Source organism: Taeniopygia guttata, chromosome 1 (genome assembly GCF_048771995.1).
Source record: "Taeniopygia guttata chromosome 1, bTaeGut7.mat, whole genome shotgun sequence".
NCBI lineage: Eukaryota > Metazoa > Chordata > Aves > Passeriformes > Estrildidae > Taeniopygia > Taeniopygia guttata.
Genome location: NC_133024.1, coordinates 92,798,051 through 92,825,879, shown reverse-complemented (window position 1 = coordinate 92,825,879; position 27,829 = coordinate 92,798,051). Strand labels below are relative to the sequence as shown.

Here is a 27,829-nt window from a genome sequence, read left to right as displayed (position 1 = left end):
ATAGTTCAGCTTTAATTCCCAAAATGTGTGTTATCTACATGGTCTGGTTTTTGCTTTTTCAGTTAGCTTCACCATCTTTAACACTGATAATGTTCTCCTTTGGTTGCAAAACAGGGGATAGGTGTCAGTGCAGCATAATATTTCAGGATTTTATGATGGAAAAGTATAAAGTAATGCTGCACGTAATTAATTTCTGGTGTTCGGAAATTCCATATGTCTTCCTATATGAGAATGTTTTTTCTCCTCTTTCTGTTACTTTTGAGGAATACCTATTCAAAATATAGAGAGGTGCAGTTTTCTGTAGACACTGTAGTTACTAATCTGCTTACTTTTTTAATAATTTTTTTCTAAATGCTTCTTAGGTGCTTTTGCAGCAGCTGATCACTGGAGATTCTTAGGCAATCTTTACTGACAATTGAATAATGTGTCATACTCACTGTGGTGCAGCTCTTCATAGAGATATGTAATGTTGATATGTTTTTGAAGAGAGGAAGAATTAATAAAAATCAACTATGTCTTGTAGTTGTATAAGCTGAAACAGGTTGTTTGTCTGTAGGAGTTCACAATGGCATCTGAAGTTTATGTAGTAAGCTGAATTGTAGAGTAAATGGCACCACACATGTTATTCTAATCACAGTTTCTGTGAATTTTTTTTCTTTTCTTTTTGTATTACATTACCATTTAAAGCAGTCTGAATTGCAAGTACAGAAATTCTTCATTTTGGTCTTTTTCATGTATACCAAATAATGTATCCATTTTTCTGTGGCTAGACAAATCTTTTAAGAGTCAATTTTTGAAGCAATTAATTCCAGTAGAAATGCTGTCCTTGATGATGTAGAAGTTCATTTTTTCCCCTCTGTAATGTCAGATTTTGCTCTTCCTGAGGCTCTATGCCCTGATTAACCATGAGGTACTTGTGATACTGCAGAAGAACTAACTAGAAGCTGAAGTAGCTTCTGTTCTTGTATCACTGGATCAATAAAGTAGCTAAGGATAGAGTGTTCTTCATCTTTTATTATGGAATTAGGGATAATTCTTTGTTTTAAATGGCAGTGTTCTTCAAGATGTTACCACCTGTTTGTTTTCTTCTTAACTGTTGAGCTACATTTAGGGGTGTGGTGAGTTGTTTAATGTAGAAAGAATGAAATACAGTATAATTTCAGGGAATGTGGAAGAGAAGATTCCTGTTTTCTGTAAAGAAGCATTTAAAAGCCACATATAATTTTTTTCTTTCTTTACCTGTTCTTTTCTGACTACCACAGAAATAGCTCTTAAAGGTGGTAGTCTGAGAAATGGAAGGTGTGTATCCTTGGGTTAATTCCGAGGTACCAAAATGAATCTTGTTTTGCTGTCATTTTTGCTTTTCTATTGCTTTTGTGAAAGATGCCATGGAAGATCAGGCGTTGTCATCTGTTGCTTTAGTTGGGAGTGTATATCTCCAGGGAAGAAGGCATAGGAGACAAGAAGGACACCACTGGTTTTGAAAATATTGTCATGAAAGTCTTTACAAAAGCAGATTCTGCCTAGTCCCATCACTTTGGTAATGCTTGATAATATAAATTGTAAGGTTTGTAAAGAATGTCTGGTCTTTATATCAGGTCAGTTATTTGGTGCTCAGAAGAGACCTGTTTTACATGATGAGACAGACTTATCAATTAGTTTTTTTAATAAGTACGGCATGTGCTGTACGTATCCTCAACTGTCTGGTTTTGTATTGTAGGTTAAGGTGATTACTTGAATGTGCTACATAATCCTGCTGGATTCTTGGGGGTTTTAATATTTGCAGACAAGGAATCAGAAATTAGTTATGTACATGGTTGGGGTGGCAGAGGCCATTTTATGGACATTTACTTGTAAAGCAAATCAAAGACATAATTTCTTTATCCAGTAAAACAATACTTTTGTTACAGATTTTGGACCAACCATGATGAACGTTTTTTATATATGTTAATGGAATATGTGCCAGGAGGGGAACTTTTTAGTTACCTGCGCAACATGGGGCGTTTCAACAACAGCACAGGACTGTTTTACTCCACGGAAATTATTTGTGCAATAGAATATCTGCACTCCAAAGAAATAGTTTACAGAGACTTAAAACCTGAAAATATATTGCTAGACAAAGAAGGACATATCAAGCTTACTGACTTCGGATTTGCAAAAAAACTGGTGGACAGGTAAGTCAGGTTTTGTTCTGGTACTTACATTTTGCATGCTAAACAGTTAGAAATAAATGTTTGATTTCAGGTGCTCAGCATTTGGCTTAACACTCCATGTGGTTCATACATGTCAAATCCCTTAATATGAAGGAAATTATCATCTTAAAATGGCTGTATGGAAAGCAATATTACCCCTTAAGTATAACCAGGAGGCATATCACATAAGCAATGACAGAAAAATATTTTTATGTAGCTGGTTTTGTATATTTAAGTTTTCAGCAGTCATGTTGTAAAAAGGGAGTTCAGGGAAATAATATGAACAATACTAAGATAAATAAATTAATCCTCCATACATACTGAATATGTTTTTTAACTCATGTTTCCTTTAAGAGATTTTTGAAGTATGATTTGAAAACTGGATACAGCATTTTCATGAGTTTGTGGTGAAAATGAAACTGCAAAAATGTAGGCAGAAACCATACGGCAGCTTCAGCAGAACTCATTTATTTAAATCTAGCTTCTATATTACTGTCAGCTTTAATTACATATGTAAATTTTGATAATGCAGAGGCTCCCCCCACGAGTGATTTCGTTGTTCTCTCTGTTTGGACTACTCTTCCAAGACCATAATACATGTTTTTAAGAGTAAGCAAGAGCATTGGGATTCACTAAAAATGAGGTAAAAACCAGCCTGTTATATCAGAAGAGTGATGTGACAGGGCATGATGTTATGCCTTTGAGGCGTCGCTGAAGGAAAGACTGTATTTGATTGTTCTGATAGAGGCAGCACAGTGCTGAGTTAGGTGTTACATAAGTGCTCATCATCTTCAGTCATCAACCTGTTTGATGCTGCTTTAGCAGCAATCAGGTCCGAGAGTTCTACAAGGTCAATTTGAAAGGAGTGTGTGGGTGAGGGTCCATAGTGACGCAGAGTCCCCAGGCAGGTGCAAAGGAGAGCTGCTGTATTGCAAAACCAGGCCTTTTTAAGCAGTTAGCCCATTATCAGCTGTATACTTTTAAACATAATCCAACCACCATACACCAGGATGTGAACACACCATGGTTACATAGCTTGTTTTTCTACCCCTAATTCAGCTGAGTCTTTCCCTCAATCCTTTTCTACTTAACTAAAGTAACAGGCCTGAGCCATGGTTTTATAAGGCCTTCCCTTTGTAAGGTTTTACTTATTGGTAGCAACAGTGGATCTTAAGAAGATGCTTAATGGATCATTTATGAAGTAAAAGTCAGATGATAGAAATGAAGTCACAAAACAGAATCAAAATTCACCTTTAAGGTCTGAAAATCTGTTTTAAAATCACAGAATTTTATAATGAGTGTGTTAATTCAGTTTCCACTGGGCAAGCAAAAAGAGCTACATATGCTGACTTTCATTTTAATACTTTGTTTTTGAAGCAAAAATTCTTTTTTCAGGAAGAGCTAACATACTTCCATGTAAGAAAGTAGTACAATCTCTTTATAAGACATTTTCATACAAGAACTTATGACTTGCTCTTTATATGTAAATACTGCCACTTAGTGGTAATTCTTGTTTTGTGTTTCTGTGGGTTTAAGGCACAAGAGAAGTAACCCTTCATTAAATAAGATGATAGTTCACATAAGAATATATTTTTCAACCTGGTAGATGAATCTCTAAGAGTAAAATTGTTTAAATATATTTTAGGATATCAAACTTAGTTATCACTGCTGTTTTTAATTGGGTTTGTATTTTCATTTTGCTTGGGGGCCAATGGAGTTATCAGTTTGTGTTAAATCTTAGAAGACTATAGTAGTTTTGTATTCATAGATGATTTTCCTTCAAATGTACAACAGGTAACATAAATGCAGAACATAAAATTGAAATGAGCAAAAACACTATCAGAACACAAGTGGCAAAGATTGGACAGATTGCACCTTTGCAAATCTGGTTTAGTATTTTGTGTTGCTGGTTTTTTTTGAAACTACACAATATTCTCCCCACTAGCTGAAGTCATCTTCACAATGTTAGTTTTGTCACTGTAGAAATACAGTTATCAGCCCTTTATCCACTAGTGCACTCCAGTAGCAGTGAGTCTATAGGTGTTGAGTATATATACAGCATACACAAATGGCAAAAAGAAGACATGAAGTATTTTGGTTCTTCAAACATTGTGAGGTAACCTTATCTCAGGATCAGCAGAGACATTCCTAGGAAGAAGACACAATATGTAGATGAAAACATGGTCTGCAAAAGACTTTGGATACAATTCCACATTCCAGATACATAATACTTCACATGAATGATTCCATAGCTTCCTAATTAAGATTTTTCTATAGACATTTTCTTTTCTTTCCACTGCCATGTGTGAAGGGATGAAATATGCACCTTGTCCCTCTTCCATTAAGCTGCTCTTCAGAAACAGTGTCTGGCTCATAGCTCATGTTCCCACTGTGGGAAGCAACCTGCACCTGTACCTTCTTGTTAGTACAGTTTCTGAAGGGCTAGACTCTTAATATTTTCTTTTTAGATACAGAGGAAAGAGATTTTCTTTGCTCCTTCTGTTCCTTGTTGGTATGTCCTTCTGTTTATCCTTGTTCCTCCCTTTTCACTCATAGTGTTAAAAAAATTTCACTCATACAGGGTTTAAAAATTGTAAATTTTTCTCCAAAACAGTGTGTCTTTGCCTCAGCTGCTGTTTATTTCTTCTCTTTTCCACCTTGATGTTGCTTAACTGAAGACTTAATAACCTTTTCATTTTCTTGTAAGTACATTCATATAAAATAGATGTGCCACTACTTCTAAAAAAGGGCAATGTCAAGAAGAAAGTTGGGGAGGGGGTTTTTATAAATTACTGTTACCTGAAGGCTGTAAAAAGTATTTCCTTTGAACTTTACAGCTGTTACATTTGTAGACCTTTCTCTTTCTGAAACACATATATCACTGGATATAGTATTTTTATTGAATTTTTTTTTTTCTGTTCCGATTTCCTTTTTTTGTGTGATTTTTGGTTGGGTAATTTTGTCTGGGTATTGGGTTTTTTTTGGGGGGTTGGCATTTAATTCCCATGTTCTTTCAGAGAAGAACAGAACTAATTGTGTGGGTTTTTTTATGGACAGATTTCACTCAGAAAGTTATAAACGTTTTAGGTGAAATTAAGACTTGAGTGATCTTTTTTTTCCCCCAGAATGTTAGACACCATTAATTTGAGTTTACTCAGTTTACATTCCTAAAATTACCTGTGAATTTCTAGAAACTTGAGAAGTGAATAATCTTAAACATATTGGGGATAATTCTGCAGTGTTGCATAAGCTGGATGTGCCTCATGACTTTTCTGCACAGTGGATTGGCAAGAGAAAAACTATGTAAGACACAGTAAGTCTAGTTTGCAAAGTGTACCCTTTGTCACTGAAGAAGCAAGAAAGAACATCTTGCAGAACAAATTTTTGTCAGCTGGATACAAAGCAATCTTTGTTAAATATAGTTACGGAGAAACTGCCAGAATACCAAAACAAATGCTGTTAATCTGGTTTATATGCAGAAAGCTTGTCAGGTACACAGAGATGGATGCTGAATGGTGTAGAATGCTGAAACACATTAAACATTGAGGCTTCACTTCTTCACACAGTACTCTTCAATAGTTTCCCAAAATTATTTTGTAGCTTACCTTTGTAACCAGAGTAGATTCTGTATTTCATGTTTTAAAATTACAAATTCAACCTTATCAATTAGCACTTTCTTGTATTTCAGCTTTTAAATTCAGAAGAGAGAATATTTTGTAACAGTTTGAAGGGAACAGTCTATTCTTATATTTTTGCATTGTAATTTATCTTCAAAAAAGTTACCTGGAATTTCAGATAAATATGCAGTAGCCATAAAACAGTAATGATAAAAAATAATTTAAAATATTATATTTTTGTAGCATTTACTTGATGTGTTTTCCAAAATACTAAATAGTCTGTTTCATGACCAACAAAGAAGAAATACGAGTTTCCTCTTATGGAACCTCTTCCACAAACCTTATGGCACAAATGCATATCTTAGAATAGAACACTATCTTCTTCCAAATTTTTGTGTAGTTAGTAAACATACATTTCTTGATTAAAATTAAGGAAGTAGTTAATGCAGTGGTAATAAATTTTATCTCCTAGTGCAGCTAGGAGACTTCAACTTACATTGGCCTTAATTCAGTTTTCCTCCTGCTTGAATAAAAACACAGTAAAACTGTCAGCTGCTTCATTTGCATAGCTGCCTAAATCAGTATGATTAAGTCACACAATGGATATAGCTTTTTAAGTTTGGGAGAGGAAGAAGTAGTTCATTTTAAAAGTTGACAGATTTTTGCTGTTATTAATTCCATAGTCCTGATCTAGGTAGCTGCTAGGTGGCAGTAGTGTTAAGCAGCACTGTGTAAAAATTCAGTATGCTTGATTTGGAAAACTAAAGTTTATATTTTTTAGATAAATTCATGATAAAAATTAAAGATATATTCTTTACACTTAGGAATGTAGTTTCAAGAGCCTTCAAGTACATTGGATGCGAAGTGTGTCTGACAATTCTGAGAGTTTAGCTGGAGTAATTTGGCTTTTGCCATAGTAAACTGAAGCTTAAAGAAATTAAAGTTGTAATTCCTAATTTAAATCCTTAACTGACTGTACAGCTCCCTTTCCTTTATCTTTGCTGTTTTTATTAATCAAGGCTAAGGTTTAATTTTTTTTTTAGTTGTTTTTTTTTTTTTTTTAATCCCAGAAGCTCCATTTAAAATATTTCAAAAAGTTATAGAATATTCCAAGTTGGAAGGGACCCATCAGAATCATCAAATCCAACTCTTGTCCTGACCCAGGACATCCCCAGGAGTCACATCACGTGGCTGAGAGCATTTTCCAAGCGCTTCTTGAATTCTCTTGGGCTTGGTGCTGTGATCACTTCCCTGGAGAGCCTGTTCAGTGATCAGCCACCCTCTGGGTGAAGTACCTTTTCCTCATATCCAACCTAAATATCCCCTGACTCAGCTTCATGATATTTCTTTGAGTCCTCTCACTGATCACAGGAGTGAATAGATCAGTGCCTGCCCCTCTCCTTCCCCTTGTGAGGATGTTGAAGACCACAATGAGGTCTCCCCTCAGTCTCCTCCAATCTGAACAGACCAAGTGCCCTCATCCCCTCCTCATAAGGCTTCTCCCCCAGACCCCTCACCATCTTCATTGCCCTCTTTGGGACATTCTCTAGTAGCTTAATGTCTTTTTTACATTGTGGTGCCCAAAACTGCACACAGGGCTCAAGGTGAGGCCATGTCAGCACAGAGTATGGTGGAACAATCGTCTTCCCTGCCTTCTCAAAAAAAAGGAAGTTGAATTAGTATTACTTCTAAAGGTGATTGCAATGTTCATCTTAATGTATTTGTTCAGGAGTGTGTTACCAGTTTGATTGGAGTAAATTCTTCCTCTCACAAACACTTGGGTTTTTTTGGTGCAAGTTAGAAATTGTGCGGTGACCATTTGTGATTCTATTTCGTCATATTTTACTAGAACTGCTTTTATAATGTGCTACAGTTTTCTTTTTCTGTGCTGGAATTTCAATTTATCTTGGATAGGTGAGCACATTTTCAAATTTTCATCTTCTGACTTGCCAGGGAAGGGTAGTGTATTCAAAATGAAAGCACCTTTTTTTATCAGGTGTATGTTTAAACCTAAGTCAAGGGAGTGAAGCCAGGCAAGTTCTACATGGGCACTTTTTTGCAATGACAAGTTCACATTTTTGGAAGGAATTATTTCAGAATATTCTTATTTTCAAATGTAATTGGTCTTTGTAGACATAACTGCTTAGCTTCAGTTTGTTTCATGTGTTTATAGAACTTGAGCTTCAATTAGTTAGCACTATAACAGTTTTATTCTGACCTTACCATAGAAACCTATGACTAAAAATTACTTAAAAATATATCACAAAAAACATTGCCTACTTATCCCACACTTGCTTAACTACGCGTTGTAAATATTTTAAATAACTAAAAATATAAATGTTTCCATTTTAAAGAACTAAAAATATAAATGTTTCCATTTTAATGAGTATTGTAGAAGTGATGACAGGTTAGATTTCAATACTATTTTAAAAACTTATATTGTAAAACAAATATTCACGTATATGCTATTATTTACTGATTTAAATTACTACTGCTTTAAGGACTCCCTCCTTCCCTTTTCTTTTTTCTAAATGAAACTTTGTTTTTCTGGAGAAGGCCATTAAGGTTGTCTTTTGCTGGGCCTATCAGAAGTAGTCCATGAAAAACACTGTTAATAATTCAAAACAAAGTATAGTCTAATGGGTAGAGTACCACAGGACCAACTGGGAAACTCTGCTCAGGTATTTTCTGAGACAGGAAGTTTCTTAATTTGCATATATCTGTGTTCCAGGAGAATTGGAGAACATCATCAAAGCAGTCTGTTTAGATCTTGTAGAGGCCTTTCTTATTTCTGTTTCTTTGTACAGTAAATACATAGGTATGTGTTGGGTAGTTCTTATGTGTGTGGTTTTTCCTATTACTGTTATTTAAATTCCACTTTGATCTGCTTTTGTTGTTTGTTTTGTGTTTTCTTTTTCCTTCTGCAACCAGAACATGGACACTCTGTGGCACTCCTGAGTACCTTGCACCTGAAGTTATACAAAGTAAAGGCCATGGAAGAGCTGTGGATTGGTGGGCCCTAGGAATTCTTATATTTGAGATGTTGTCAGGGTAAGTGATAATTACTATATCACAGCCATATTATATAATACAGAATGGTTTGCTAGTTCTGTTTACAGTATTTGGATTAGTGAATTTGGGCTAAATTTATTATTGATATGCCAGTTTAATTTCTGCCTTTGAAGAAAGGAATTGGGAAGCTTTACAATAAACAACATATATCACTGTTGTTATGAGAATGTTTTCGGGTTCTGAGTTTGTTGATTTTATTTATTGGTTGGGTTTTTGTAGGTTTTTTTTGAACTTAAGACTTTTTTAACATCTCTTTTCCTTATGTATTTTGGAAATTCAGGTTTTGCTGAAGTTTAGAGTTTTATGCACAAGGCCCTTTACATTTAAAGGGTAAAGAAGAGGACTACTTCTGTAATTAATTTCCAGTATAGGGAAATCGTAGTTAAAGTGCGGTCTTTAGTCTGTAAAAATGCAGAGTGGCAAGTAGGAAGACTTTTATTAATACAGTTTGTATTACAACTGAGCACTGTTTTTCTTTAAACCAGAGGAAGAATAGCAAAAAGCTTCATAGGTCAGTTTAAAATCAGTTTGTTCAAATGCTGCTTTTGCTGTTGTGGAATTTTTTTGATAAAGCAGTGTTCTCAGAAGTTTGTAATTCAAACTGTAATTCAAACAGTTTCTGGCATTAATATACTTAACTGTTCATGACTTGTTAGTATTAGTTAGATAAAAGTAATTGTCTCAATTTGCTCTGATTTCAAAAAATAAATATTTTATTCAGTAAAATAAATAACTGAGGGAGAATGTGAAATGATGCTTGTGTGCTAAACAAGGCATCTGCGTGGTTTTCCTTTTACTTTTTTTTGTCTTAGCTGTGTTGTTTGAGGGTACTTGAAAAAAAGATTTGGATTTTTGAAAGCAATTGGCTTTGCTGTGGTGAGTGCTGTAGGACAAATGCAGATGAAAACAAGGCTTTCATAGCTTCTGAAGAAATAAACAGCTTCTTTCATCAGTTTGATTTCATAGTTCTGCCTTCTTCATAGTTCCATACCTTCTGCCTGGTACCTGGCTCAGTGCATTCTAAGGCTTCTTGGTACCCAGGTGCATCAGGTGTCCTCTGTGGCCTTTCCTTATAAATCTGCAGCCTTGTAGATTGATCAGAACAAAGTGTCCTTGCTTGGATTTATTCATCCTTTTCTCTGTGCAGTACTCTAATTTCAAAGTGACTTTGGTGACTCTTCCAGTGTTTGGACAAGCTTGTAAGTTTGCCTGAGCAATAGCTCCCCTGATGGATGGGTGGTCACTTCAGAGCTCTAATCTGCTGCATGTACTGCTGTGAAGTTCACATAATAGCAGCCCAGCTTTACCCAGCACAGCATTGCTACCCACTGCTTGCTTTCTGAGTGTCCTGAAGCTTCGCATATACATTGACTTTGAATCTCATCACAATTTGTAGACAGAAAAGCAATAAAAATAGTTGCTGGCTGACCCAAGCAGGCTTGGCTGACTGGTCTAATATGAAGTTGTTATTAATGTAGGCTGATCTTTACAGAGACCAGGCTTCACCTTTTTTCCATTGCTTCTTGTAAGGTGAGCAGCCCAAGTTGGTTAAAACTCTCTCTTCTCAGAGAGAGTCTGAAAATTTCTCGGAAAAAAGAGATTCCCAGCAAGCTTGTTGCCACTAATCTTAGTCCTAGACAGCAGGAAGACTGTAGATAAGTGTCTGGTCTGTAATATGAGCGCAGGTGCTGCAGTCACCCAGCTGTGATTTAGCTTCTTGCTGTGGATTTTAGTGGGACCACTCTCTGTTAGGTCTGTGTGGTCTCAGTGTAAGTAGATATTGGACCTTTTTTATTTGCATGCCTTACAGAGTTGTTGGTAGGATTCTCTCCACTAGACCACTAATAGAAACATGGTTTGCAAGTTAACATCCTGAGTACAGGGGGCAGTCAAGCAAGATATTTGGGGTCATTGAGACCTCAAGACTGCAGGGTGCTGAAGTATGACTTCTGTATATTCTACTGAAATATGACTGGTATATACTGTTTGTAAAAAAAGGGAGCAGCTGCTGTTGTTTCTGTGTAGGATCTTCTGCGTCATGATACTGTCTGGCTCAAGGGATAAGACCCGGATTTCAGAGTTGGGGGGATGAGCGGGTGGTGGCTTAATATTAACACTTCAGCTTTTAGAGGCTTTTAACCAATAGAGATAGCTTACACTGTCCTGAAAATCAAGTGCAGTTTTATATAGGCTGATTGACAGAGCAGCTGTCTGCTGTGTGATTTTCTAAGTTTTTTTTTTACTATAGTACTTGTATAGGCATGCTTTTCATAATGATGGAATACTGCTTTGGATAGGGACTCCAACACTAAAAAATTAAACAAAGCAGCATTCAGTAATTTTCCAAAGCTGGAAAAGGGACTCCATACAAGCTTGTTTGTTTGGGATGTTTGCATTTTGAGGCTTGTTTTGGGTGGGAATTGTGGTTTGTATGTGTTTCCCTTAGATGGGAAGGTTGTCACAATGAATGTATGTTTTTAGCATTTTATCAGCTTTTTGCTGTTCTTGGCAATAGTGTTTTGAAGCACTTTTCCTCACCAACTCAAGATCTGACTAGATATTTACTGTCAAGGCTTTTATTACAGAGACAGTCCTAGTTAACTTTATCTATCAAAATTCAAAGAAGAGTTACAAAGTTTTAAATTTTTTGAAGGTGAACAAAACCTGACTTCAAGACTTTTAAGTTATTGTCTGCAAGTAAATTAATGTAAGACATTTGATAGTTATTTCCTGAAGTTAAGTATCTCTGAAGCCGAAAAGCAATTGAAAAGAATTGGTAGGTGTGTGTGTATAAGGAAATGGCCTCTCTAAAAACAAACAAACAAACCCACACCTTCCTGTTCTACAGTGTCTTATTTCCCTAACTTAATCTCCGGAGGCCCATTAAATTATTCTTCTGCACAAACTAGGTTTAAGGCAAGGTCCTGTTTAGGTTTAACATAGGAAGGTACAGAAAGGGCAAGGAGCAGGGAGAAGCAAGGGTGAGAAGAAAACTTAACAGATGAATAACACGACGTTCATTGAGTTAATGTAAACAAGCTAAACAAACTGTCAATATAGAAAAACCTATTTATTTTGAGTAATTGAGTTCTGTTACAATTTAATGCAAAGAAAAATATACTTGTTATTTAACATTAGATAAGTTAGGTTGTAATTGTACTGTTATCAGATATTCAGCTAATATGAATTTTGTGTATTAATATGGGATTTGTGGTTTTTATTTTTGCTTTGGTTGTCATATATGATGTGCTAGTCTAGCATTTTAGGTAAGTTAATGGTTCCTGTCTGCAGTTTCATATTCTCAGACCTGTGTGTTTTCCCTTGAGGTTTTACAACTTCTGTTCTTCAGACTGTCTTGGAAACTTATGTCCATGCTATTGTTATACTTCAGTTAGCAAAAGGAATGGTTTGCAGCTGTTCTCCCGCTTATAGGGATGATATTTTTTGTAGCTTCTTTTCAGTTGGTGAAAAGGCAGCTGTTTGTATTTGTGTTGTGGTGTGAAGAAAGTCTGAAACTCAAGGGGATTTTTGGTGATTTATTAGGTAGCTTCTCACACAATACTTGTGTTGTTCTGTCTAAAATCTGTGCTGTGTTGAAAATTGACATTTTCAAAAAGTGTCAAAATCAAGTTGCTTGGTTTGTCCATGAGAAAACTCTTTTAAAATCTTTTAAAGCTGTTGTCATTTTACATAGAGTTCAAATGCATCTCAATTGCCATAAAATTACTATATAGCCAACTGTGATTTAAATTTTTCACAAGAGCTCTAGACAAATTAATTTTGAATTTTCAAAGTGCGAAAGCAAAGAGCAATTAAAACAATGCAATGTAAATATGAAAAAATCATATGTACTTCTATTCTTCTTGATTTCACACTTCAGTAATGTATTACTGCAGCTGATAGCTTTGTAATACATAGTTTAAAATAGTTTAATTGCTTTATGTGTTTATAGATTCTAATAGGTAATAAATAGAAAATTGGGTTTGTCAACTTGCTGTGGAGAATGTGAAGGACATTTATGTTGCTTGACTAAATAAGAAACTTTATATGATGGTCTTGTGTGGGAAAAACTTGTGCATGGTTAAATAGCAATCATGTTTTCCTTGTTCTTTAGTGTCAGAGCAGGAATTTTTAATAGCACAAGTGTTATTCCTGAGATTCTTCCACTTTCCAGTTAGCTTGGAAGTAGTTTTTCATAAAGTACTCTGACTTTCTGAACACCAGCAAAAGATGTCCTTTAGTCTTACCCTAACCAGATAGTTAAGTTATGCTTTTCAGTGCTTTGAATTCTTATGTTTTTTTTTTTTTATCATAAGCCTGCAGATGCCTTTACTTGATTATTACCATGGCTGAAATTTACAGTATTTCAAAGAGAATGCTAATCCACTTGATCATCAGCTGAATAATGAAGAAGTTAATACTTCTGAAAACAATAATGGAAATAACGTATAGTACTTGTTGAAGAATAAGCTGGTCTGTTGTCACAAAATTTTAAAAAAGAGCCTGAAGTGAAGAAATGTTTTCATCCTTGTTTTTGTGCTGTCAGTGATTTCCGAAGCCACAAGCACTGTATTTGTGTGTGTATGCAAGTTCTCTGAGAAAATAATTATTAAATGTTAGGGAGATGTGAAAATATTTTATTTAAACTGTAATAGTGGCTGGATGTTACCAATATGATCAGCACTCAGCAGGTTTTTTATTTCTGTGGGGATTTTGAGGCAGAAGCGTAGTAAGAGGGTTGTTTTGGTCATGTTACAGAGGGCAAAGCAGGACTGAAATTACTGAAGGAGTTACTACATTGCCTTAGAAGGTTTCCTATGGTAACTTTTAAGAGCGTGGCTGACACTCAGAACTCTGTTGGTGTTTGGGCTCAGCTGCCTGAACTGGTGTACTGAGGCACCTCTTGCAGCAATCCGGCATGTACTGTACTAGTAAAGGAAGCACAGCAGAAAGCTTTCAATTCTTGCTGTAGCTGTACAAGTACAGCTACATACACCTAACTGTTAGCTCATAACTGTTAGCTCATAACTTTATGAAGAACTTCGTAGAAGACATAAATGTAGAATTTTAGTTGCATGTTATTTACTGTTCATCATGGCGAAGATTATAAAATGAAAACTTTATCTGTCCCACACAGAAAGGCTAGTGCACTTGGAGAGTTGTGAGCAGTATGACTGTTTCAAAAACCTTATCTAGCAAAACATATACTTGAATTCAAGATGCACAACAAATAACTGACCTGGATAATATGTATTCACTTGAAGGTCCTTCAACACTTTAGATAGAAACTGGTAAATAAGGGTGTGCTGGCAGTTACAGGACAAGATCAGAAATGGTAATGCTCTTTTGGAGAGTATATCCCTGGGTTTTAGAGATAAAAGAAAGGCATTTTTTACTTTTAACACTGACATTTTTTTTCATAAATTGCTTTTACTGCAATTATGTTGCAATTGTATGTTTTTCTCTTCTTTTGTAACATTTACATTTTAATTTTGCATTCAATGTGTTGCAGACAAAAATATTTTCTGTTCAATGGCAGCCTTAAATTATTCTTCAAGATAGTATTTCATTGGTAGTGTACTACCAAAAAGAACAATGAAATCAATTATTTCTGAGGGGAATTGCTATAACATAATACTGCTTATAAGATTTTTAGAACTTCTTTTTTTAACATCTGAAAATTTTCTGTATTAAAATAGGTTTCCTCCATTTTTTGATGACAATCCATTTGGTATTTATCAGAAGATTCTTGCTGGCAAAATAGATTTCCCGAGGCATTTGGATTTATATGTAAAGTAAGTCTATGACTTCCAACTCTGTCTTTCCTATTCTAAATACCTCCTGATCACTGTTTCTGAAAAAATCTTTTCAGAAGACCTGATTTCAGGTTCTGATTTTCTGAAATATCATGTTGGAAAATACTTTATATTGCATTTACACTTTGTCAGTCCGAATAAACTTATATATTTGGTAGACTTCAAGGTGGTGATACAATTGTAAGATAATATGTCTCTCTTTTCTGTGTATTGAGTTATTAAATGCATTTCCACCTTGTGCAAACCCCATTGGCATGTACTATAAGAAGGTCAAGAGGAGAAATATAAACAGATAATCTGAGTAAAAATTAGGAGAGCAGGAATAGGAGACTAAACTGTTTGTCTGTAGATACATACCACTTAAATCACTCTCAGCATAATTACTTGAGCGAACTTTAGAAGTTCTAGTGTAAAATCAACTTAAATTTATGATAGCAGGGGCTCATTCTATATGAAGTATTACATATACATGTAATGTGGGTTTAATTCTCAATATTTAGCAACTGTTAAAGGTGTATTGCAGATGAAATAAGTTTTTTTCTGTATTTAAAAATTTCATAACTGAAATAATTTTTAGTAAACATTGAAACCGAGGAAATGCAATTATAAACGTGAAGTTTTTCCTAAGTGAGAATTGAGTGAATGAGTAAGGGAGTGAAGACAGGAAGTTATTCCTATGTTAATCACTCATGATGTTTTGATGGTGACTTCAGAGAAGCACTTGCTTATTGTCACTACTGGGTAAACAGATACAAGCAAAATTAATTATTTGAGAGTTTTTTTGGGTTTGTTTTTTTTAAGCCTCCACTGAATCATCAGCAGCAATGAATGAAGCATGTCTGCTTCCCCTTAGGCTGACTAGTGTCTCATATTTTTGTCTTTGTAGCAATTTTCTCTTAGTAGCTCTACACAGTTTCCAGTTTAGTGTAGTCTCATTGTCTGGTCTTCCTAATCCAATTGGTCTTGGAAAGAAAACTGATTATCTCTTGTAGTATTCTGTGCACTGAACTATAATATTGTGATCAGAAGGTGGAACACCACAAATTAGGTTATCATCACCAACAATGTGTTCAATATAGTGAAAGCAGTTACAGAGACTAATCAGGTCACCCCTGAGCCTCCTTTTATCCAGGCTAAACAATCCCAGCTCCCTCAGCCACTCCTTGTAGAATTCACCCTCCAGATCCTTCACCAGCTCCATTGACCTTCCCTGGACACACTCCATCATCTCAGTGTCTTTCCTGAAGTGAGTGGCCCAGAACTGGGAACACTAGGTGTGGTCTCACCACAAGTAGAGGGGAACAATCACTGTTCTGTCCTGCTGGCTGTGCTACTTCTGTGACTTCACTTGCTTTATGCAGTGAGCACAATTTCTTGGATATCAGCCCCTCTTCCTTCTTTTAAACCACGAGATGCAGAACTGGGTAGTCCTTGAACATCTCTGCATCATTAGCTTAAAAAGAGTGCCAAGATTATTTTGTCCAATGAAGGCAGTCTGCTTCTTACCTTCTAACCCATCTGTTTTCTCTCTCTTCTTCCAGTAAGTCAGTATTTCAGCCAGAAAGGAGACTGTCTTGGATCCTGTCAGATCCAAACTGTGTCTGAAGTATTAGTGCTATACAGTGTTTTAACTCTCTGTTCTGAGGCAGCAAAACTCTTTCTCTTTCTGAACTCTTGAGAGTGCTTCTGTCCCTAGGGGTATGTGCTACCTGAGCTTATGGACATTGACATTTTTCACTCACTGACCCCCATCACCCTCCTCTACTCAGTACTTTCTGAATTTGTACCACTTCTGCTGCATGAATGTCACTCTCTCTTACTGCCTTTTTAAACTTTTCTTTGCAATGCCACTTTTGGAGACTTCCAAACAAAATTTCACTGTTATGGCATTTTACTGATTATTGGTCTGCAGAGACCTTCATGTAGAATTTGATTTCCAAAACCATACACCAGCATATCTATTGAATTAATTGTAACATCATTTTAAAATTATTTTTTAGAGCCAATGTAATAAAGAACTACTGAACTATCTATTATTTGTTTCAATTCAATGGATATTTCACTGGTCCAGTGCAACAAGTATCTTAAGTAACAACACTGTATCAGCAAGTAAGCTCATCCCTTACCTATTTTATGATGAATCTTTGAAGCAAGCCAAGAATGATCCATAAAATATTTTCTGGTTTTATAGGAATAGAAAAGTGTCTTTGGCCATAAACTGTGAATCTCTTTTGGGTTTCTGGATTTCTTTTCAGTCCTGCTTCTAAGTGTGCTTATAGTCATCATTATAGCCTCTTCCATGAGGAATGATCATCTTTGTAAAGTAGAAAGGGATATTTCTGCAAAGGTGACTGTTAAAGGAGTTGGTCACTTGATTTAATCTAATTGAAATATGGATTGTCTGGAATAATCTTGAGAGTTTTAAAAATTACTTTCTACATGGACTTTTTTATTCATATATCTGGTAATTTTTTTTTTTCATTTGAATTTTAGAATTGTATTCCTGCCAAAAGCAATAGCTTTTTAAACAGTCTAGCACATTCATTTCGTATGTTCTTTCTGCACACACTTTTGTGATTTCAAGCATAGGTGACACAATGCTATTGGGATGGAGAGAGGCAGGTGTGTCATTGTTATGTTTGTGTTCTTTTCTGTAAATAAAAAAGCTGACCTTTTTTAACCTTCGATATTGTTAAAAATTTTAACTAGCTATACTTTCTCTTTAATCTCCATCATTTCACACTGTATGTCATCTCTCAAGAATACATGAGATTATAGAAATAAGGATGGTTAAACTTTTGTTCTTTCTTGTCATTGCTACTTTGTGCAATTAGTCCAGAATGCCAGTTTCCTAAAATCAAATATCAAAGTAATCTTTGAGATAAAATGTAACTGCATGTAGAAATATGAAGCCATATTTTTCTTTCAACTCATAAATAATCAAGCTAATTCCATAAATTATGATACTTTTGGTTTATGTCGTCATTGTTTGGGGCTTAATGTTTGAAGTACTTCACTATTGAAATGGAAGAGTTTTATGTCTCTAAACTTCTAATCTTTTAAAATGTTGGTTTAGCTTTATTATAACTGTTCAGTGAACCAGTATCTCAGTGAGGCTTTTTCTTTTCATTAAATTATAGATGTTACTACTTTTAAGCAGATGACTAGCTGTTCCATGGTTTTCCTGGATATTTAGCATAAAGATGAGGGTGCAGCTTTATCTGCTTTTTTAATATATATTAGCGTTGAGTTCTGACAAACAAATTGGAGATCCATTTTGAGACTTGGAATGCCCAGCAAAATGCAAAAATACAAAGAACAAAATAGTGCCAAATACTATCGGGGAGAAGAGACAGAATTTTTTTTCCTTTGTTTCTTGGAAGAGTTTAAAAGGAATCTGCAAGAATTGTTAGATTTTTCTTTATTGCTTACTCTTAAATGTCCTGAAATATGAGGAACGGAATGGTCAAAGGGAAGCATGTCTATATTCTGCAACACTTGACAGTCAAATATAAATTATTTCTGTTTAACAGAGAACATGTTTTCTCTACTTCAGAGACCTTATTAAGAAGCTGCTTGTGGTTGACAGAACAAGACGACTAGGAAATATGAAGGTCAGTGTAAAATCTTTGGTGTAACACAGCACAAGGTTGAAGGTATTCTGTAGGAAAGATACAGAGCAGCTCTTCATAGAATTTTTGTCTTTATAAGCATGAAACAGATACATTTCCCCATACATTATTTAGGTTATGCAATCGTAAATGCAAAGTTTTACTTGTGTATTTCTGTGGTTTTGGAAATCATTCCCCTATATGGATTAATGCTACTCTTGAGGATGGTTTTCCTCTCCCTCACCACCACCGTGTTCATTAATGTGAAAACCTTGATTAGACCAGAAACATGGTATTAAGTCCTGTAGTGCAGGGTGCCAGCTCATTTGGTTCTTTTTTTGTGGGAGTGTTAATCTCAGAAGGTTTTCTAATCAAACTTGAAGTTTAAAAATTATTTTAAAAGTATAAGGATTGTTGTAGTACTGTGATACCTGGTCATTGTCTTGGTGGGGCTGATTAAACACAGTCAAATACTCTTTCACCAGGAAGAATTATTTATCCTAATCCAAACAGATTTATGAAGACAATTGATACTGAAATTAGCTTGTATAATCTTTCTCTTTAAAGACATCTAAAATTTTTGTTTCTCTGGGCAAGGGATATTAGAGGTTTGTTTTTTGGCCCAAAGCACACTGACTGGTAACCATAGGTGAAGATGGTAATAGGTGCACAATCATCCAGGGGTTTCTTAACATATTAATATAAATATAAATATTTTAACCAGCTGTCCAGTGTTTTCTTTTGGAGCTTTTTTATGGCACAAAGTTAGACGGTAAGAAAAAACAGGAAATAATGTTTTTCTTATCCTTCAGAATCCTTTATAGTCTTTTTCAGGAGGATTTCTTAAGCTGAAAATTTTTAAACTTATTTACCAGTGAAAACTTTTATATCTTTGGACAGTTTTGAAGGAAAACAAGAACAAAAGCAAATCTTGACTTGTTCAAACATGGGCTTTAGTAGATGTGTTTGGCTAGGTTTTGTGTTGTTTTGGGGGATGTTTTTAGTCTGTGCTTGCTTAAGTTTGTTTTGGGACTTTTCTACAATTGACTAAAATTCTTTAATCAAAAATAGTTCTAATTAAGAGCAGATTTTGGGGTGGGAGCACTAGGTCAGTCTTGTGTCTGATCCTTTTCCATTGTAATAATTGTTCTAATAAGATGTAAATCCCACAAAACATTTTCTGGTGAAACATTCAGTCAGATCTGCTTTGGAGGGAACTACGTGATACTCTTCTCCTTGATGCCTCATTGAATATGAGCATGGGTAGTTCCACTCCACATAAATCTGAACAAAACTAGATGTGTGATACTGGCTGGTTTTGTGGAGCTGTATGTGTTAATAGTCTTGAGTGCTGTGCTTTGATCAGACCTGAGATAGAGAACCAGCTGGTTTTCCCCAGTACTTAATGCCTGGAGAACAAGTCTGTGCTTGAAACAAGCTTAATCATGAACAGGCACCTCGGAGAGAATAAACATTACAAGTCAAATATATCTTTAGCTGTGTATCTAAAATCAAAACAAATGTTTTAATATATTTACTTTTGTAACAGTACTGAGAACCTCTTGCTGTCAGCATTAAATATCTGTAATATTTTAAAAAAACTGTTTCCCAGACATTATTTAAAACACCACCAACCCTCAGTTGTTTTTTTTTATAGTGCAAGAAATAGAAAGTATATCTGAATAAAAGGCATTCTCTAAAATGTTGTTGAAAACAAAAGTAAACAGGACTATAATGGTTTTGGGGTACTTCAAAGCCTATTCTTGATCTCTGTTGTGTCAGAAGAATGCTAAAAAAAGCACCAAGAAATCCCAAATCAAAATTACTTGGGTTTTATTGCTGGAACTCAGGACCTACTAGGGAATTAACACTGTGAATTTATCCTTTAGAATCTTTTAATGATTATCACCTGAGAAAAAGAAAACAGGATAGACCTGATATCACAGTCCTTGTAAGGAAATACATGGTTCGGCATATGTGTACCTTAAAAAATAGTTACTTTGATTTCTTTCCTTAAAGAATGGAGCAGATGATGTGAAGAGACATCGATGGTTCAGGTCTATAGACTGGGATGCTGTACCTCAAAGGAGACTAAAGGTACATTCTGCAAATACTGTATAGGACATCACAAGGAGAAATCATTGTTCATTTAAGCTGATCTGTTGAAGGTTTGTTGGATGTTGCATCTGTGTGTTTGTGTGTGTATAACCACATGTCTGTATGCACACTTAGTAATTAAATGCATATTTGCCTTTTGCAATATGGAGTTAATTGTATGAATGTTTGCATTTTTGTCTATATACGAACTGTCTAAAAAGAAATCTCTGCTTTAGTTTGCTGGAGATGATTAGTTAATACAAAAGTTAGTTTTCAGGTTTAGGGTTTTGTAAGTGATTACTTGTGTTTTTTTATTTGGGGACATGGAGGTGATTGCTAATTTGTAGGTTTAAGTTTTTTTTTTTTTCATTTATTTTTTTCCTTGTCCTTATGTATATGGAAGTATTTTACTCTAGGCTTTAAATTTTTGTGCCAAGTTCAATTCAGGTAAATGTTTTAATAAAATGTAAAGCACATGGGAGTAGGAGGAATAGGGAAGGTGAAGGAGAAGGATTTATTAATGTAATTGCAGCATACTTTTTTTTATAGCACTGAATTCTAGTATTGTATGATGGCAGATGTTTGCAAAAGCTATCAACACTATAAAATGCTTTTTAAGTCCTTTAGTAGTAAAACTGCTTTCTTTCCTTCCTCAGAGTTCTAACTTGTACAGTTCCTTACAGCAGTGGTTTTCTGTAGCCAAGGTTGGGTTACCACATGCAGTCAATCAAGTACCAATTCAACATTTGTTTTTCTTTTCTTTGCATTAGTTTCTTGCACTTTAATTCCAGGTAGATACCTTGAGTTCTTGCAAAATAAAAAGAGACTATTAAAATGTTCTTGATGTATTCTTGTAAACAGTATCTAATGCAAAGCTGTAGGTGACTTCTCTCTTTAAGAAAAATAAGTTTACTGTGTTTTAAATGTGTGGGTTTGTTTTATTTTAAGTCCTTACTGCAATCAGTTGATATTTTATGTAAATGCATTGTAATGAAGTCACATTTTTCTAGGTATTTATTTATTTACTGTATTTTCTGTTTAATGACATCTGCAAAGAACACAAACTGGATGATAATCTGTTTAATAATATATTAACTCTGAAGTTTATGACAACCAAAGCAATAAAAAACATAGTATTAAAAATGATTATTAGATGTACAATCAAATGTTTCAGGTCCAAACATTATTTGTGTGGCATTTTTATTTAAAAACTTAATCAAAGAAGAGTCACTGTAGCATTTGGATTATTATGAATACAAAACTTATTTCTTAATCTTTGTTATGGTTACATTAAGCTCTTGGAAGATGAGATGGTGCTTAATTAAACTTGAGTAGGGATATTAAGTGGATCAGAATTTTACTTGTTTATTTGTAGAGGCAGCTATATTCTTCAGAATTTGTTTTCACTATTTCCTACTATTTTCAAGAGATTGAAAATATGAAATAATGCCCACAATGCTCCATTTCCCCTGTAAAAAGTGTGAATTTGTCTATTATATAAATTATGTATTGATTCATAGTCCTAATAAGGTCTTAAATATCAATATCATATAAACAATAGCAATAGCTGAAAGGGAGAAAAGAATTTCATTAATCATCCTTTCTGTCTTTGGGTTTTTCTTTCTGTATGTCACTTCAGAAAACTGTTTTTTCTGCCAAAATGCTTACAGAGAGGAGGGGTACTAGGCACTGACCACAGTGGAAAAAATATTTTTCGGGGACAGAGCAGATTCTGCACATTTCCCTCAGCATCTGGGAAGTATTACTATGACTGCTAGACACAAAATTAGGACTCTGCTTTTGGCTGAAGGTTAGAGACGTACTAGGTTAGAAGTTAGGGACCCATCTTTCCCATTGAGAACCTAGTGATGATGACATCATTTTGAAAAGCCCAAAAGCTCAGATAAGATTTCATGAACTAGTGGAAGCCAGACTTTTATCTTTCCGAAGATATGCAGGCTAACATTTTGCTATACTTTATAGTTCTGTCTGTGGTATGACTTTGAGCCAGTTCATCCTTACGTTCATCCATAAGGTTTTCTCATTCTGAAGTGTTCTGTTGGATTCAGCATAATAGTTAAGCTCTCAGTTGCTGAGAAGAGGATAGAGAGATTAATGTCCCTTGAGAGAGGAAAAGGGGTTTGCCCTTCATTAACACCTGCAATTAATGAAATGTTCTTGAAAGGATCTTTATCTCATAGTCTGTGGCCAGAAACACAGAGCGTTCTCAATGTTAGATTTCAGACTGGTTAAAACTGCAGCTACTGTGAAGATGATTGGCAATACTAGAAATTGAAAGGATCCTCTGTGAAAACAAACAGGAAACTGATACTACTCTTGGCACCTTCAAGTTTCATAAAAACAATCTATTTGAATTAAGATACTCTTATAGCCTCATTTGAGTTATGATGAAGCAATTTCTTTACCTGCTTCAATGTATTGCTAGGTTAGGAAAAAACACAGTTGGTAGACAGAAATCAGTAATTTCAACCTCTTTAAAAGCAGTCTTTTTGAAAGCAGTAAGAGGAGGCTTTTTTCCTTCAATATGGTAGCAGTTTACCATGCTACTATGAAGATTCTTAGTTCAAAAGAAGCTAGTACTCAATAAAATAGGTATCTATATTAAGTGTATTAATTATCTAAGTGTCTTTTAACCACATTATTTAAGTGTAAAATTGAGAAAAAGTGGGAATGTGTATGTGTTGCTGCAAGCTTCTCTCTCTTATACCATTCACTATTAGGGAAAAGGTGAACTGTAAATCTGTACTCCATTTGTTTAATATATCTTTTACAGAATAGTATGATGGAGAGGATTTCATTGAGGATACTGCTAACATTTTTGTTGTGCTTCTTCTGACTAGCCTCCCATAGTGCCCAAAGTATCCAATGATGGGGATACTTCCAATTTTGAAGCTTATCCTGAAGATGACTGGAACAAGACACCTCCGGTACCTCCTAAAGATCTAGAAATTTTCAAGAACTTCTGAGTGTAACAACTACACTGGACAAGGTATGTCCAAATGCCAAGAGTGCCCTTGAAAGAAACCATATACAGAAATTACATTTTCTGATTCATAATGGGTTGAAATGACAAAAATAACTTGCCTCACAGGATTTGGTTTTCTACATTCATAAAGGTTTATTTGCATACAAATATTTAAGTCCTTCTGTCCTTAAATTTCTAAAACTAATGTGTAAAAAGAAAGATTGATTTGACAGATAAGGAAATGTGATAGTTCTTAACTTAAGGTTTTACTACTAAGAATGCAGATTCTAGAGGAATAAGACTGTGAGATTAATTCTGTACCCTGGATATTCTCTCTTACAAATGTGATAGGTTGATACTTGTTACTGAGATCAAATAGTTCCCCTTGAGTTTTGTGTTCTCTTTTTTTTTGTCTTAGAAACTGGAAGGAAATTGAAGTGCTAAGAGCAAGTCTGAAGAACGATGGAGTTCAGAGAGAAAGGACGAATGTCTTCGTGGCTAAGAATGATACTGCATTCAGATACATGTATTAGTAAATGTCAAAAAATATGGAGGCAGGCAGGAATAATTTTTTGCTGTAAACATTTGACTTTAGTTTATTAAATTGTAATAATGATAGTCTGCTCTGAAGTAGACTAACTAAAATGATATTTTTAGGATTATTGTTTTTTTAACTTATGGTTGAATTAAGTTTCCTGCTATTCCCAGATCCTTTTTGCATTGTTAACTCATAGACTTAATTTTATAAGTTTATACTAAAGTTGTGTAATTAAAAGCACAAATTAGTATATATGTATATAATGGATACAGTACAACGAAAGCACAGGAATTGTGCAAAGATGTAAATTTTTGTACTTTGCAGAGTCTATGATTTTTATTTTTCAAATAATGTTTTGCAGAAGTTCTTTAGGAATAAAAGTCTTAAAAAAGGATAAATGAGTTTTTCATCATCTTATATACATTTTATAATTGTTTGTAAAAAACAAAAATAATTACGTTTTAAATAAGATTTGTACCTGAAATTTCCAATGCCTCACATTTACAGCCGTAGTACTTGAAAGCAGAAAGACCAGGGCATGTTTTATTTTTGTTAAAGATGTATCTTAATGGCTAATTTATGAAGTTCTGTTGCAATTATGTCTCTTTGAGAACCAGAATTTTGAGTGATTATACAGTCTGAAATGAGATTCCTCACATGAAAACTCACTAAACATGCAAGTCAGTCCATCCTGATAAAAGGGCTTTAACTGGCTCTGACAGAAATTGTTCCCTCACAAGCTTATTGTCTTCTCCAAATGTAAATCATGAGCCATAACAGACCTTTTTCATTAGTGAAATAGTTCTTGTAGAATGCTGTAGACTTTAGAATATCAGAGGGAAGACTGAATATATAGTACAGCCTTATTTTTCAGTTCCTCCTTTTTTGAAAATGTCCTAGTCCCTGCTGCCAGCAATTTCATATGCACAGAGTTCAAACTTTGGATGCACAGAGACTCTTTTTTCATTCTATGTTAACATCTTTCTAGCAGCTGGAGCACACTGTTTGGGAAGTGTTTGCAATATTGTTTCATTTTAAGTAGCACTAAATATCAGTATGTGCATATGTATGTATCTCTAATATGAATGCACAGAAACATGAAGGTAGATTGAATACTAGGAAGAATCTCTTTTTAAGGGTTTTTTTCATGTTACATATTGTGATACTTGTGTTAATATGAGGGAGTTGATTTTGAAGTGCTTCAATTAAAAAAAATTACATTTTTTAAGATGTTGTCAGTTTAGATAACTTCTAGTGAAATTGCCATATTTAGACCATTAATTTTTTTTTCAGAACACCTCAGCTCTCTGGAGTTCTACTACTGTGATTATGGCTCTGCATAATACTGTTTAATTAGATCATACAGACAGTATTTCCCAAAAACTACACTCCACATTTTTGATGTGAAAGCAATGAGAAATGTAGGCCGAAAATTTGCTTTTCTAAACTAAATCCTGAATGCCTATATTCTAGTAATTGATACTGAAATTGTCATATTTATAATGTTATGGCAGATCTGTTACTGGAGTCTCTTTGTGGAAAAGTGATCACAATTTTTTTTTTTTGTTTAAACAGTACAGAAATGTTATCGAGAACTGTAACTTCTAGGATATTAGATTATGTCTTCATAAAGCAAGTCTTACTGAAGGAGATTGTATAACTCTTGTCAAAAATGCACATTGTGTAACAAAATCAGGATATTTCAAAATGATAATTCTGGAATATCACAAAGCTGTCTTGATGTTATGGAAGTTGATGGCCCCAGCTGCCACTCAATAATTACTGTGTAGGAATGTATAATGAAATATAGGACAATCCGTAGGAAATTACAGTTTTAACCTAGTGTAAGGACCTTATTCTCTTGGAAAGATTAATCTGGCCCACTATATTTGAATCTGTGGAATTAGTTATTCTGAATAAATTGGAAAAACTGAAACACATAAAACACATTTTGTGTAAGGGGGAGAAAATGGGGAGTTTTCTTAATGCACGAATGGATGGTATTTTATGGACTCTAAATACTTCATACATCAATTTCTTATTTTAAAATTTACATACTGCAACAAGCAAGTGTGCTAAATGTAGGATTTTTCTTCAAATTTCGAAGCTGTTCTGTGTTTAAGTCCTCAGATCTGAGGAAATGAAGTTGAAATTGAGTCATTTGCCACAGTGGCAGTTAGAAGTTTTGAACCCTTGAACAAAAGGAGATATGAATTTTCTTTTTATGACCCTTATCCGTTGCTGGCAGTGGATGCACTGACATTCATTATGATGGAGACTTAAGGAAGTGAATACATATTATTAATAATGATAATCCATTGACTTTACTTTGTTTCCAAGCCATGTGTATACACACCTAACTACTGACCTCGTCAGCATGCTTTCTAGTACAAAACTGCTTTCATTTTTTTTTAATTAAAATACTGAAGTAATAGGTAAAACCAAAACATTTTTGAAGCATTATTTCAAGCAATCAGTTATTTTTTCTGTAGTCCTGGACTTGATGAGGTGTTATTACCTGGCTATTTTATTTATTTGCACAAGTGAATCTGCTTTAAGTCTTCACTGGGAACTTCATGGCCCACTAATGTAGTTCTGTCTGAGTGTTCATGCAGGTAAACACTGCACTAGGAATTCTGGATTTATGGCTTTCTTTTAAGAAGACTAGAAGATTTTTTTAGTTACTATTCAAGTAGGGTGTTCTCTGAAGTTCGTTTTATTTTGATTGTTTCTGCTAATGTCTACTTTTGCATAAAGACTGTTGTCTTGAAAGGGAGTCTTTGATATTCTACATCTGTGAACAAGAATGTTTAACATAAAAAAAAAACAACCTTTATTTTTGAGTTTTATATCTATATTTTTAATTGCCCAATCTGAGGTTTTAAGTGATAAACATGAATTGTAAACTCAATTGCCTTGTAACCAAATGATATAAATGCTTCATGATTTCAATGAAGAATATGCTGTAGATTTTCCTGTAAATGAGCTTGATCAATGAGTATGTGTGCTACTGAGCTTTAACTAATGTGATCTTCCACTGTAGAAAGTCATTGTTATGGATCAAATATAGGTACTAAACTATGTTTAAATGGATAAACAGGGATTTTACAGTTTTGAAAGCAATGAAGATAAGGCTGTTCCACAGCCCATCTGCTTGCCATTCAGAAGAGTTGTGATGCAGTGCTTCCTATGCTATAGAACTATTTTTCAGCTTTCAAAGACTGTAGCATGATTCCTTTTTGTACTGTACTGTGTACAGACTTCCCATGTTTTGCACTTTTCTATGGCAAACCTTGACTGCTTTATAAGTACTCTGTTGTGTAGTAAATAGCGATAGTGGTAGCAGGCGTTTGTGTGCTGCATAATCAGTTTGGACTGCCTGACTTGCGAGGTTCACTTGGGCTAATGTTGTGTGTTGCTGGTTGCTTGTTGTAGCTCACATGTAAGTACTCTTCAAGTTACAAAGTCAGCCCTCATTGCACAATGAAAAATCACTGTGATCTGTACATAAACCCTAGTAAAACTTTATTGCTGTTTAATTTAATGTAATATCTGTCAAATCTGGATTCATTTAATAAACCTTTATATCTTTTCAAATGTTTAAACTTAGTTTGCTTCCATTTATGCTAAAAGGATATTGGGGTTCTTCATCCAAGAAAATGGTAAAGGGGAGAAAAGAGAAGCAGAAAAACAACTGTTCCTTCTTTTCACATTGTAAGCCTTTTCAGAAATGACAAGTGTTGGAACAGATTTCAGATGGTGTGGAAGAAGCACCAGAAAGTGCATTTTCAAAACCATTTCAGGTACTGCACCAGGTATTCGCACCAAAAGTGTTAATTTGAACTTCTCATTAAACTTTGACCATGTGACCCTAATTGCTTTGGCATTTTCACAACTTAA

General features: G+C 34.6%; 1 protein-coding gene across 2 annotated transcripts in view; it reads left to right on the top strand.

Moving 5' to 3' along the window:
* PRKX (protein kinase cAMP-dependent X-linked catalytic subunit) overlaps positions 1–27,534 on the top strand; it is a 55,713-nt gene extending 28,179 nt beyond the window's left edge. Inside the window, exons 3-9 of one of the 2 annotated variants that reach the window (XM_002189865.6) lie at positions 1,911–2,174; positions 8,741–8,860; positions 14,581–14,676; positions 18,254–18,311; positions 20,328–20,405; positions 23,267–23,415; positions 23,810–27,534. In XM_002189865.6, the coding sequence (XP_002189901.1) occupies positions 1,911–2,174; positions 8,741–8,860; positions 14,581–14,676; positions 18,254–18,311; positions 20,328–20,405; positions 23,267–23,392 (742 nt within the window). In that variant the 3' untranslated portion in view covers positions 23,393–23,415; positions 23,810–27,534. Of the gene's footprint in view, positions 1–1,910; positions 2,175–8,740; positions 8,861–14,580; positions 14,677–18,253; positions 18,312–20,327; positions 20,477–23,266; positions 23,416–23,809 lie in introns of those variants that run through there. The other variant, XM_030280433.4, reaches the window with a different exon arrangement.
* The last annotated feature ends 295 nt before the right edge of the window (positions 27,535–27,829 follow it).